Below are 13,480 nucleotides of genomic sequence, written 5' to 3' on the forward strand. Positions count from 1 at the left end.
TTTCATTATTGTCATTAGGTTGTTAGAAACAAATTAACTTGATATTTGGCTTAACTTGAATGCATTGATCACATCTTGACTGCTTACATATCAAACTCTTTATGGATTGACATCCTTTATTCTACAACATCATAAGGGAATTGAAACACCTTGCATTACATTCTGATCATCTTAACCTAAGTCTGTTTGTTTGATTGCATCATTCATTCATTCATAGGTTAAGATAGAAAAATCCTTGTTTCAGGCTGTTTTGCTATTCCAAGTTTGCAACCGTTAAATAATTGATATGTAACACCCCCAATTTTTGGTGGTGCATGCAGAAATTCTTTTTAAAATTTTTATTTGATATCACCACCACCTATGTTTATCTTTGAGCTCGAACAATTTTAGTATGTGTGATTGTGTCGCGGAAAGAGTACAAACCGATTTTAGTTCATTCCTAATCGTTATTTCACTGTGCAAGCTAGGCCTCCACATCACCAATTCCTTGACTTTTTCTCTAATTCTTCTTCTTCTTTTGATATTTAGTTTATGTAAACTTATTAGCAACACTTGAAGATTTGTTATCATGCTTCTAGTTAATCTTGCTCAGAGAGTGGGTTTCGTCTTTGTTTTTGCTGTTGTTGTTGTGTTGTGAGAGCATCTAGGATTTTATTCCAGCAGGTTCAGTTAACCTTTTACGTAATACAAAGGGTGTCAAACCAAAAGGGAATTTCACCAACAATCAAGAAAAATCAAGTTAAGCCAATTCAGAGAACAAGTTAAGCCAATTCAGAGGGAGTTTAACTAACAAAATTAAAGTGAACAAATTGTAAACTGATCTTATCCGATTTTTCATTTACTAATTTTTCTTATACCCACCACTGGTTTTGTTTTCTTTTGACTTTTCTCATATCACGAACAACTGAAAGAAAATGAAAATTATTCGAATACATGCATTATAACAAAGTAAACTTGTAATAATGACTCATTGCAAATATTAAAACAAGTGTTAAGTTTATAAAAGATTTGCAACAAGTGTCTCCAATTATTTCATGCTTTCAAATAAATAAATAAAATTCTAAAACAGATTTGACCAACTTTTTTTTTGTGAATGCATTGCAAATTTGGAATTATTTGGTGATTTGTTTGCCACTGCATTTGGAACTATTATCACACACAATAAATTCTTACTTTGCAAAGCGACTACTAGATCCGTTTCAAAAATTTTGTTTTTTTAATTTTTTTTGTAGTACCATAAATTGTTTAGGATATGAAATACTAATGTAGAGCCATATTTAAAATTGTTGCAAACCATATAACAAACTAGAAAGTTACCCACGCGATGCATAGGTTATAAAATCAAATATTTTGTATGTAAAATAAAATTTCATTAAATTATATATGAAATGTACATGATATTATTTATATATGCATTGAAAAGAATTTAAATACATATATTTATAAGTTTATAATTATGAAGTGTGTTAAAAGAAGAACAATTTTCACATATTGCAAAAAAATAAGTTTTTTTAAATTTAGCAAATTATTTCTAAAATTCTAAAAATACTAAAATAACATCATGCTTTTAATCTTATACTCTGAATACTAAACTATATCTCTTCAAAATTATACCTTAAATGTAAAATATAAAATTTAAACAAAAAAATATATAGATAACCATTGGAAATAGTGTAAGCTTTTTTCGACATAATGACGTATGGAGTAAGTGTCAACATGAGGTATGATTGGTAACTCAAACAATACCAATGCGATTTAAAAGTAGTTTTGCTTTTGTACAGGTTAATTTACTTGTTAATTTATACCACTTTTAACGATTGACATATGTCTATGATGAAATTATTGAGGTTACAATATATATATATATATATATATATATATATATATATATATATATATATTAAATATTTTACAATAGGTCTCTAATGTTTTTCGGTGTAATGTGAAAAGATGTTGTAAAGTTTGGGAAGTGATTCCAAAGAGGCATAAAGAAGTATGTGATCTTTTGACCATGTATATATGCATTACACGGTAAAATTAAGCTCAATCTTTTTATCAATATGCAAAGTAATTTTTTTTGTAATGGGGATAAAGAACTTTTAAAAACGAAAAACAAAGCAAATTTACAAAATATAAACTTAGAAATATATTGTAGTTGAAGATCAAAAGACTTTAGAGGAGAAATCTAAGGGACTTACAGTTATAATATTCTGAGTGAATGTTCAAAGCCAAAGAGATTGTGCTTTAGGAGTCAAGAATTAGGCTCATCTTCATCACTTAAGACTTCCAATTATAGTTTGAAAGTTAAAAAAACCACATTACAAAACATTGCAAAAACTTTAAATCATGACTATCATAAAACATAATCATTTGAAAGAGGCTAATAAATATTGACAAGACTCTGATACCAAGAAAAAAAAATATATTGACATGGCTTTGTAAAAGATTTTTTCAGATAGTCATAGATAAATTAATCTCTTAATCATCATACTGCAAGACATCATGTTTTTTAAAAAAAAAACTTCATAAGAAAAAATAGGAAAAAATACCATGGGAAATAACGGGAAAAGAAAGACATATAGTGAGTGATCGTTTTCTTCATTATTAGTCATGTGAGCATTGGATCTTATATAATACACTAAGCAATGTTTGAAGTTTGTAAAGAATTCCATTGACACATGCATTATTATGAGTAATCACATTCATGGCAATAAATACAATCATAAAGGTAATTGACTGAGAGAAGTAAATGTAATCTAAAGAAACTGAACAAATAAAATGTCCCAAACTAAAAAAAATGTGTGTAGACAATTTAGTTTTAGATTAGCAATAATGTATCTTTTTATTTCATTAAAATAGTTAAAAAAATGACACATGTTAAAAAAAGATTGGTGCCAAATGACAATTTCTCACAACTCTACTTTATTATAGTTTAATATATATTAAATATTGACATGTGAAACCGATTAAAATATTTAAATAAGTGATAAAAAAATAAGTGAAAAATTTATAAATGGTAAAAACAAAATAGAATAAATATATTTTTATAAAAGAGATTACTTTTTCTTTAACAAAAGTAAACTATAGAGATTTTTACTATGAAATAATACTAAATTAAAAACCAAAAATAATTAAAGATTTGATAGACGAAGAGTAAAGAAATTTAAAGGAACATTAGTGAGGAATTTACAAATCATATAAATAAAATTAGACGAAATATAATCTTACAAATCGATTTTTTTTTACAAAAGTAAACTATACAGATTTTTGCTATGAAATATATTAAATAATACAAACCAAAAATAATTAAAGATTTGGTAGTGGAAGATAAAAGAAATGATTACTTTTCTAAATAAATAAATTTAACAAATCAAAATTCAAATTAATATAAAGTACACGTCTCTGCAACAATAGAACGCCAAATGTCGCATCGGTAGGCAAAGTTCAAAAAAACCTTATCATATTATATAAGATATATGTTAAAATGTTGAGTGTACCACCACCATCATTGTCCACTCAAACTTCCATACTCTAATACAAATCTTTAAAGACGGGCAACACAAAATAGTTGAAGAATTGAAACTCCCAAATCAAGATTTGATTAATAGTATTAAATCTCATTGAATAACAAAGCTTAACAGACCCATCATTTTTTTAGCAAATTAATGTATATTTTAATCCAAATTTTGCCTCTTCTTCTCTCAGTTTTTGATGAATAAGCTTGAAGTAACCAATAAAAGAAAGATAGCAAAAGAGTTTTTTAAAGCTTGATACATTGAGAGACTATTAAAACTTATATCACCAAAAACAAATTTATAATTAACACTAACATCCTTAACAAACCATATTACTTCTATCGCCAAAAACGTATTTTGTAACACTAACGTCCTTATATATATATACATATATATATATATATATATATTTTTGTTTAACGTCCTTATACTATTTAAGAAGATGGTCACAACAGATAATATATTCTCATACAAGAAATCATATCTCGGGTTCATGTGGTTGTTGTTATATAAAAATAGTTTAAGCATTCATGGGTAACTCACATCCTTGACTTGAATTGTGTCATGAGTGGCATATTTTGTAAAGTACGTATTTTATTGAAAAACACAAGAAACTCATCTAAACTTCTAACAAGTAACAACAACAATGTGGTTTTGAATGTCATTTGGACATACAATACATGGAAAGATCTAAAACAAATTAATGTGAAAATTAATCAGTTTTGGTAAACACCCAAATTTGGGGGTGTCAACCAACTTATAGTTTTCTAAAATACATTTTGTAAGAGACGACATAAAAAAAGAAAATGAAGGGTGTTTGTATAGATACACAAAATCTGAATATTTTGGCTAACGTGGGTTCTCTAAAACATATGTGGACTTTGTTTCATGTGAAATTACTGGACTCTCAGGCAAATCCATATCATCTTCTTGTGTCCATGACCCACAGTACTGTTGAACCACAAGAACCGAAACAGTAGCTGCAAAGTCTGATGAGGCAAGCAAATCTCCGATGGCACCGAGCTCAGGACACTCGCTCCAATCCGTTAAACCTGCGGTGAGAGGAGACGACATTCCTTCTCCTCTTCCAACAATAAACAGATCATGAGAACTGTCCATTGATCTCACTGCTGCAACCGTCTCTTCCCCATTGCTCACTAGTTTTTCTATATACACAACTGACTCAAAATCTGCATTTGATGTCCTGAATGCATTGATGTACTCATCATCAAGCTGTTTTTGCTTTTTATGGTCCATGTTCATCTTTGGTACCTTTAGGTCAGTCTCATTGGTCGCACGTGTTGAAGCTGTGTCAATTTCATCTCCATCATGAATGAACCGCAAAACGGTTAAAGAGATGCCAGGATGTTGAGCCATTCTCCAGGCATAGGCCAAGGCTTCTCTGTCGTCCTGACCACCGAAAAACAGAACAGCAACTTGGAGAGACACAGTGTTTGAGTTTAGTCTTGTGGCTCCATTGAGTCCTCTGTCTACCAGTATTCCGACCGAACAAGGTGAGTTTTCTAGTAGGTTTTGGTTGACTAAACGGTAGGCCGGGTTGGTTGCTTCCATTCCTCCATCAACTGTTTGTTGTTTGTGAAATGGTATGATTATGAAGGAGACACGTTTGTCCTCTGCTAAGCTACAAACATCTTCGTGCATTGTTGAGTAAGGGGAAATAGCTGTCAAGGGTTGAACAGCGACAAAGGAAGCATGTTGTTCATAGTTCTCAAAGGCGTTGATGATGTGATCTGATTGAGCTTGAGTTCTGTTAAGCGCTGGTCGTCCTGACTTACGAGTGTTGTGGACAATTAGCATTGCGGATGCTCGTCCCGTGAGCTCAACAAGGTGGAGAACGTAAATGCATATGGGAGATCTCTTTGTAGGATGTGAAGCTTCAAGAAGGTTGATAATAGTAGGAACGTTACGCGGCGTGTGAACGCAAACCAATACTCGAAGCTCGCTGTCTGGCTTCGTTTGTTGTATTGTTCGTCTCTTGTACGAAACAGATTTCTTCACTGGCCTATAAAGGACTGTAACAATAGGGGTGATGACTCCAGTCATAACCAAGGCCACAAGAACCATGGTAGCAAATGTCTCATCATCTAAAACCTTTTGGTCTTTCCCAACATTGAGCACAATCATTTCGACAAGACCTTTGGTGTTCAAGAGAAGGCCAAGAGTGATTCCTTCACGAACTGGCATGCCATGGAAAAATGCGACAATAACGGTACCAATGACTTTTCCAGCACAAGCGAGGAATATAACAAAGAAAAGAGTGGCCCAAGTGGCAGGACCTTGGATGGCAGCTACGTTAGTCTTGAGACCNCAGTTTTGGTAAACACCCAAATTTGGGGGTGTCAACCAACTTATAGTTTTCTAAAATACATTTTGTAAGAGACGACATAAAAAAAGAAAATGAAGGGTGTTTGTATAGATACACAAAATCTGAATATTTTGGCTAACGTGGGTTCTCTAAAACATATGTGGACTTTGTTTCATGTGAAATTACTGGACTCTCAGGCAAATCCATATCATCTTCTTGTGTCCATGACCCACAGTACTGTTGAACCACAAGAACCGAAACAGTAGCTGCAAAGTCTGATGAGGCAAGCAAATCTCCGATGGCACCGAGCTCAGGACACTCGCTCCAATCCGTTAAACCTGCGGTGAGAGGAGACGACATTCCTTCTCCTCTTCCAACAATAAACAGATCATGAGAACTGTCCATTGATCTCACTGCTGCAACCGTCTCTTCCCCATTGCTCACTAGTTTTTCTATATACACAACTGACTCAAAATCTGCATTTGATGTCCTGAATGCATTGATGTACTCATCATCAAGCTGTTTTTGCTTTTTATGGTCCATGTTCATCTTTGGTACCTTTAGGTCAGTCTCATTGGTCGCACGTGTTGAAGCTGTGTCAATTTCATCTCCATCATGAATGAACCGCAAAACGGTTAAAGAGATGCCAGGATGTTGAGCCATTCTCCAGGCATAGGCCAAGGCTTCTCTGTCGTCCTGACCACCGAAAAACAGAACAGCAACTTGGAGAGACACAGTGTTTGAGTTTAGTCTTGTGGCTCCATTGAGTCCTCTGTCTACCAGTATTCCGACCGAACAAGGTGAGTTTTCTAGTAGGTTTTGGTTGACTAAACGGTAGGCCGGGTTGGTTGCTTCCATTCCTCCATCAACTGTTTGTTGTTTGTGAAATGGTATGATTATGAAGGAGACACGTTTGTCCTCTGCTAAGCTACAAACATCTTCGTGCATTGTTGAGTAAGGGGAAATAGCTGTCAAGGGTTGAACAGCGACAAAGGCAGCATGTTGTTCATAGTTCTCAAAGGCGTTGATGATGTGATCTGATTGAGCTTGAGTTCTGTTAAGCGCTGGTCGTCCTGACTTACGAGTGTTGTGGACAATTAGCATTGCGGATGCTCGTCCCGTGAGCTCAACAAGGTGGAGAACGTAAATGCATATGGGAGATCTCTTTGTAGGATGTGAAGCTTCAAGAAGGTTGATAATAGTAGGAACGTTACGCGGCGTGTGAACGCAAACCAATACTCGAAGCTCGCTGTCTGGCTTCGTCTGTTGTATTGTTCGTCTCTTGTACGAAACAGATTTCTTCACTGGCCTATAAAGGACTGTAACAATAGGGGTGATGACTCCAGTCATAACCAAGGCCACAAGAACCATGGTAGCAAATGTCTCATCATCTAAAACCTTTTGGTCTTTTCCAACATTGAGCACAATCATTTCGACAAGACCTTTGGTGTTCAAGAGCAGGCCAAGAGTGATTCCTTCACGAACTGGCATGCCATGGAAAAATGCGACAATAACGGTACCGATGACTTTTCCAGCACAAGCGAGGAATATAACAAAGAAAAGAGTGGCCCAAGTGGCAGGACCTTGGATGGCAGCTACGTTAGTCTTGAGACCACTTATAGCAAAGAAAAGAGGTAGAAGAAGGCCAGAGACAAAATCTTCAAGCTTCTCGATGAGGGTGAGACCAAGAGGCCCATTGGGAATCACGAGACCAAAGACAAATGCCCCAAAGACTGAATGTGTTCCAATTGCATCGGTAATAAAGCCAGAGATCATAACTCCTGTCAAGATGAGGCATATATAGAACTCACTGTAGTTCTCTCCTTCAGGAGTTTTACGTATGATCCAAGTGATGCCTGGTCTGACAATAAAGACACAAACAGCGATGAAAACTGCACTAGAGATCATGACCCAAAGGGAGGCAAATGAATTTTTGTCACTCTCGGCCAACGCGATGGCCAAGGCAAGAAGAATCCAAGCAAACATGTCATTAACCAAGGCTGCTGACATTGATATCCGTCCAATCTCGGTATTGATGAGCTTGAGCTCAGCAAGAATCCTCGCAAGTACCGGGAATGCAGTAACGGAGAGTGCAACACCGAGGAAGAGTATGTAGGTGCCTTGCCCCAAGTGATCTTCTGATCGGTGCATAGAGAAAGAGAAGGCGGCACCAATGAGGAATGGTAAGACCATACCACCAATAGCGATGGTTAGGGCTCGCTTCCCTGTCTTGCGAACCACCATGATGTCCATCTCTACACCCACCAGGAAAAGGAAGTAAAGTAAACCCACATTAGCCATTGTTTCAAGTACCATCACACTTCTTTGAGGGAAGATGGTGTGTGCGAATTTTTCGGAGCGTCCTAGCACTGATGGCCCTAGCACGATTCCACCCTGAAGATTAAGATCAAAAAAATATGTTTTAAAATGTTAAAAACTTAAAGCAATATATAAAGAATGTGTCAGTTCAAGAATGTTCATGACTCGAAAACTTCTTTACCACGGATCAAAAAAAAAAAAGATACAAGAAGAGAATTTGTGGTTGGTTACTCACAAGGATCTCAGAGATGACACGAGGTTGGCGAAAGGGTTTGAGGATAAAGACGAAGAAACGAGTGACGACGACAACCAAGGTTAGCTGAAGAACAAAGAGAGGTAGCGAGAAATCAAGAGGGTTATCGCCTTGCCAAACTCCATTGGTGGTGATCATGCTTGGTGCGTAACATATTATAGAAGCCTCCGTACTATTTTCTTCACTTGTCGCCATTTTGATCCTAAGAAAAAACTATTTTGATTGAAAAGGTTTGTTGTGTGTTAATTTTGCAGGACACATTAAGCCATATGAGGGAAAGGGAATGGATTCAAAGTTGGTGGTGTTCCGTATCATCCTCTCTACTCAACGAGTCAAGCATCATCATTGATCATCTCTATTTTTGGTCTTCTTTTCTTTTATTAGAACTTTAACAAAAAAATATTTTCAGGTGTTTTGCTAACCGATTTTTTTTTATAAAAAATTCCCCATAATAAAGTAAATATATATATATATATATTTTTTTTGAATTGAATGTTAAATTAATTCAAACAAAAAAAAACTGTTTTACAATGACTGTTACCAGTTTTTGAGTTTGTTTAAACAAAACCGAAAAAAGAGAAGACAAGATTTATAGTAGAGATTAGTCAAGTAGGGCGAGTGGCAAACCATAAGGTCAGCCCATCGTCGTAAGAGTAGTTTCCCAGGTTGTGGATTGAAGTGAACCTGTTGCGTACTATCTTGTCAATGAGCTTGACCAGATGAGAAGAGGGTATGGGAGTTGCTCCATGTCTTTGCTTGTTGCGTTCATGCCAAAGATGATAGACCGTGGTTTGGTAACTATAACGAATAGTGAAGAGACGGATTCTATACATGTTGGTATTGCGGAGTGTAGCCTGAAGAGTGTTCCAATCAATTGTGAAAAGATTTCGAAGGAGTCTAGTCGCAAGTGGAACCCATACCGCTGCGGCATACGGACAGGAAAAGAAGAGGTGATCACGAGTTTCCACAGAACCACAAAAAACACAATCTGTTCGTTGATTGGTATTCCATCGTTGCATGCGGTCCCCCATAGGAAGTCGATTCTTAACAGCCAGCCAGGATACAAACGCATACTTGGGGGTTGCATGCATGAACCAGACACTTTGAGACCAAGGTTCCGCCGGCTGAGATTCACGAAGCAGAGTAATGGTCTCCTTAGTTATGAACCTCTCACGATAGGTATTGTGTTGACCCTTCCACATGGGGATATACTCAGCTGCAGTGAGAGTGAGAGCCGCTAGTTCAGTTTCAATGGTGTTGAGAAGGACAGAACGATGCTGACGCCTACGGTGGCCCTCTTTGGCCGTTANTAGCACTGATGGCCCTAGCACGATTCCACCCTGAAGATTAAGATCAAAAAAATATGTTTTAAAATGTTAAAAACTTAAAGCAATATATAAAGAATGTGTCAGTTCAAGAATGTTCATGACTCGAAAACTTCTTTACCACGGATCAAAAAAAAAAAAGATACAAGAAGAGAATTTGTGGTTGGTTACTCACAAGGATCTCAGAGATGACACGAGGTTGGCGAAAGGGTTTGAGGATAAAGACGAAGAAACGAGTGACGACGACAACCAAGGTTAGCTGAAGAACAAAGAGAGGTAGCGAGAAATCAAGAGGGTTATCGCCTTGCCAAACTCCATTGGTGGTGATNAGCTAACCTTGTTGGCAAGACGGAGAGATTGGAGTCCCAAACCCCCTTCTGCTTTTGGGCGACAGACTTCTTTCCAAGAGACCTTTGCCTTCTTGCCACTCAGCTCAGGACCAGACCAGAGGAAAGTAAAGCATAATTTGTCTATCTCTGTTATACACCAACTAGGGAGACGATATGCAAAGACCAAAAGTTGAGTGTACCAGAAATTACGAAATTAAGAAGANAGAGGGTTATCGCCTTGCCAAACTCCATTGGTGGTGATCATGCTTGGTGCGTAACATATTATAGAAGCCTCCGTACTATTTTCTTCACTTGTCGCCATTTTGATCCTAAGAAAAAACTATTTTGATTGAAAAGGTTTGTTGTGTGTTAATTTTGCAGGACACATTAAGCCATATGAGGGAAAGGGAATGGATTCAAAGTTGGTGGTGTTCCGTATCATCCTCTCTACTCAACGAGTCAAGCATCATCATTGATCATCTCTATTTTTGGTCTTCTTTTCTTTTATTAGAACTTTAACAAAAAAATATTTTCAGGTGTTTTGCTAACCGATTTTTTTTTATAAAAAATTCCCCATAATAAAGTAAATATATATATATATATATTTTTTTTGAATTGAATGTTAAATTAATTCAAACAAAAAAAAACTGTTTTACAATGACTGTTACCAGTTTTTGAGTTTGTTTAAACAAAACCGAAAAAAGAGAAGACAAGATTTATAGTAGAGATTAGTCAAGTAGGGCGAGTGGCAAACCATAAGGTCAGCCCATCGTCGTAAGAGTAGTTTCCCAGGTTGTGGATTGAAGTGAACCTGTTGCGTACTATCTTGTCAATGAGCTTGACCAGATGAGAAGAGGGTATGGGAGTTGCTCCATGTCTTTGCTTGTTGCGTTCATGCCAAAGATGATAGACCGTGGTTTGGTAACTATAACGAATAGTGAAGAGACGGATTCTATACATGTTGGTATTGCGGAGTGTAGCCTGAAGAGTGTTCCAATCAATTGTGAAAAGATTTCCAAGGAGTCTAGTCGCAAGTGGAACCCATACCGCTGCGGCATACGGACAGGAAAAGAAGAGGTGATCACGGGTTTCTACAGAACCACAAAAAACACAATCTGTTTGTTGATTGGTATTCCATCGTTGCATGCGGTCCCCCGTAGGAAGTCGATTCTTAACAGCCAGCCAGGATACAAACGCATACTTGGGGGTTGCATGCATGAACCAGACACTTTGAGACCAAGGTTCCGCCGGCTGAGATTCACGAAGCAGAGTAATGGTCTCCTTAGTTATGAACCTCTCACGATAGGTATTGTGTTGACCCTTCCACATGGGGATATCCTCAGCTGCAGTGAGAGTGAGAGCCGCTAGTTCAGTTTCAATGGTATTGAGAAAGGCAGAACGATGCTGACGCCTACGGTGGCCCTCTTTGGCCGTTGCCACGGTTGCAGTCAAAGGAATGCCGAGTTCAATATGTCGGTTGCTACCAGTGATCTCATGGAGACAACCCAAGCTACTCCAACTGTCATACCAAAACGATGTTGATGTCCCATTATTAACCTGCACTTTGTAAAGCTGCTTCGCAAGTGATCTATACTTTAGGAGCTTCCTCCACATCCATGATCCCATACTAGTAGTAGATTTGAGTTCCCAAAAGGGTCTGTTTTTGAGTAGAGTGACAGAGATCCACCTGTTCCAGAGAGAATCTCGTCTAGACATTATTCGCCATAGGAGTTTAAGACAGCTAACCTTGTTGGCAAGACGGAGAGATTGGAGTCCCAAACCCCCTTCTGCTTTTGGGCGACAGACTTCTTTCCAAGAGACCTTTGCCTTCTTGCCACTCAGCTCAGGACCAGACCAGAGGAAAGTAAAGCATAATTTGTCTATCTCTGTTATACACCAACTAGGGAGACGATATGCAAAGACCAAAAGTTGAGTGTACCAGAAATTACGAAATTAAGAAGATGCAGACGACCTGCATAAGAGAGAGGACGTGCACTCCATGATGTCAGACGGACTCGGACCTTTTCTAACAAAGGAAGACAGTCAACATATGACATTTGCTTTGTGAGCAGAGGCAAACCGAGGTAGCGAACTGGAAGCTGGCCATGAGCAAAGGGGAACTGGTGGAGAATGTCTAAACGACATGTATCAGAGACGCCAACCATGTATATAGAGGATTTTTCAATACTGATCCTTAGGCCAGAAATTGCAGCAAACCGATCAAATATTTCTAGGATACCTTCAACTGACCGTTTTTGTCCATCCACAAAGACCATCAGGTCGTCAGCAAAACACAAATGAGTCAATTGGATAGGTTGACATTTGGGATGGTAACCAATGCGCTTCTCAGCCGCAGCTCTATCAAGGAGCTTAGACAACACGTTCATGCAAATTACAAATAGATAAGGAGACAATGAACACCCCTCTCTGAGTCCCCTTGCGCTTTGAAAAAACCCTGCAAGCTCCCCATTTACCTGAACAGAAAATGAGGCAGTGGAAATACACAACCGGATCCAATGAATAAACCTTGCAGGCAACTCCAGCGCTTCAAGGATGTTGAACAAGAAATCCCATTGCACTGAATCAAAGGCTTTTGAAATGTCGATTTGCATTGCACAACGTGGAGAGACTGTGTCTTTGTGATAGTCTTTAACAACTTCTGAGGCAAGTAAAACATTCTCCAATAGCAACCGATCCTTAACAAACGCAGACTGATTCGTAGAAATGAACTTAGGCAGAAGCTCCTTTAGCCGGTTGGCTAGAATTTTCGAGATAACCTTATACAACACATTGCAGCAGGAGATAGGCCTATAATCCTTCATGGCACTTGCTGATTCTGATTTCGGTATTAAAGCCAATATTGTGGCGTTGAGTCCCTTCGGCAGAAACCCCTTTACAAAAAAGGATTGGATAGCAACAGTGAAATCATTACCAATTATTGGCCAAGCAGACTTGTAGAACTCAATGGTGTAACCGTCAGGTCCTGGAGCTTTGTTTGATGGCATGGAGAAGAGGACCGCTTTAATCTTAGAAGGTGTCACCCCCTTTATGAGCAATTCCTGATCAGTATAGAGCACTTAAAAGACAATAAGCTCTGCAAACTGTCTACTGACATTCCACAGTAATCTGCCGGAGAATGTGTGAGAAATTCTTGAAAGAACCTCACAGCCTCCTCCTTAATATCCTCTGGCTGCTGGAGAACAACACCATGTTGATTCGTAACTTCTCGGACACTGTTCTGCATTTTCCGTTGCTCTGCAGAGCGATAGAAATAGGCATTGTTCTGATCACCCACATTCAACCAGTGAAGCTTTGATTTTTGTTTCATGTAGCCTTCCTCCAGCGTTGATAAAAAATCCCATCGCTGGAAGGCATGTGTTTCGGCTTCCATGCTTTGAGACGTGGGATTGGCT

The 13,480-nt window shown here is 37.7% G+C and overlaps 2 protein-coding genes across 2 annotated transcripts; both read right to left on the minus strand.

Annotated features, from left to right (window-relative positions):
* Positions 4,317 to 5,846, minus strand: LOC104709382 (cation/H(+) antiporter 15-like; the record flags this gene model as incomplete). Its single annotated transcript, XM_010426009.1, has 1 exon — positions 4,317 to 5,846. A coding segment is annotated over one exon (1,482 nt), but the record flags the coding sequence as incomplete, so codon positions are not given.
* LOC104793696 (cation/H(+) antiporter 15-like) lies at positions 5,929 to 8,621 on the minus strand. The gene is made up of 2 exons (XM_010520104.1): positions 8,396 to 8,621; positions 5,929 to 8,235 (listed from the first exon to the last, which is right to left on the minus strand). The coding sequence occupies exons 1-2, from the start codon at positions 8,606 to 8,608 to the stop codon at positions 5,977 to 5,979; spliced, it is 2,472 nt and encodes an 823-aa protein (XP_010518406.1). The 5' UTR covers positions 8,609 to 8,621; the 3' UTR covers positions 5,929 to 5,976.

The sequence above is a fragment of the Camelina sativa genome, chromosome 1 (assembly GCF_000633955.1).
Source record: "Camelina sativa cultivar DH55 chromosome 1, Cs, whole genome shotgun sequence".
NCBI classification, from domain to species: domain Eukaryota; kingdom Viridiplantae; phylum Streptophyta; class Magnoliopsida; order Brassicales; family Brassicaceae; genus Camelina; species Camelina sativa.

Bases quoted from the DNA above. Each gene is read 5' to 3' on its own strand.
- LOC104793696 (XM_010520104.1), bottom strand. From the start codon at position 8,608: ATGGCGACAAGTGAAGAAAATAGTACGGAGGCTTCTATAATATGTTAC. The intron at 8,236-8,395 runs GTGAGTAACCAA...CTTAATCTTCAG, and splicing joins GTGTCATCTCTGAGATCCTT to GGTGGAATCGTGCTAGGGCC.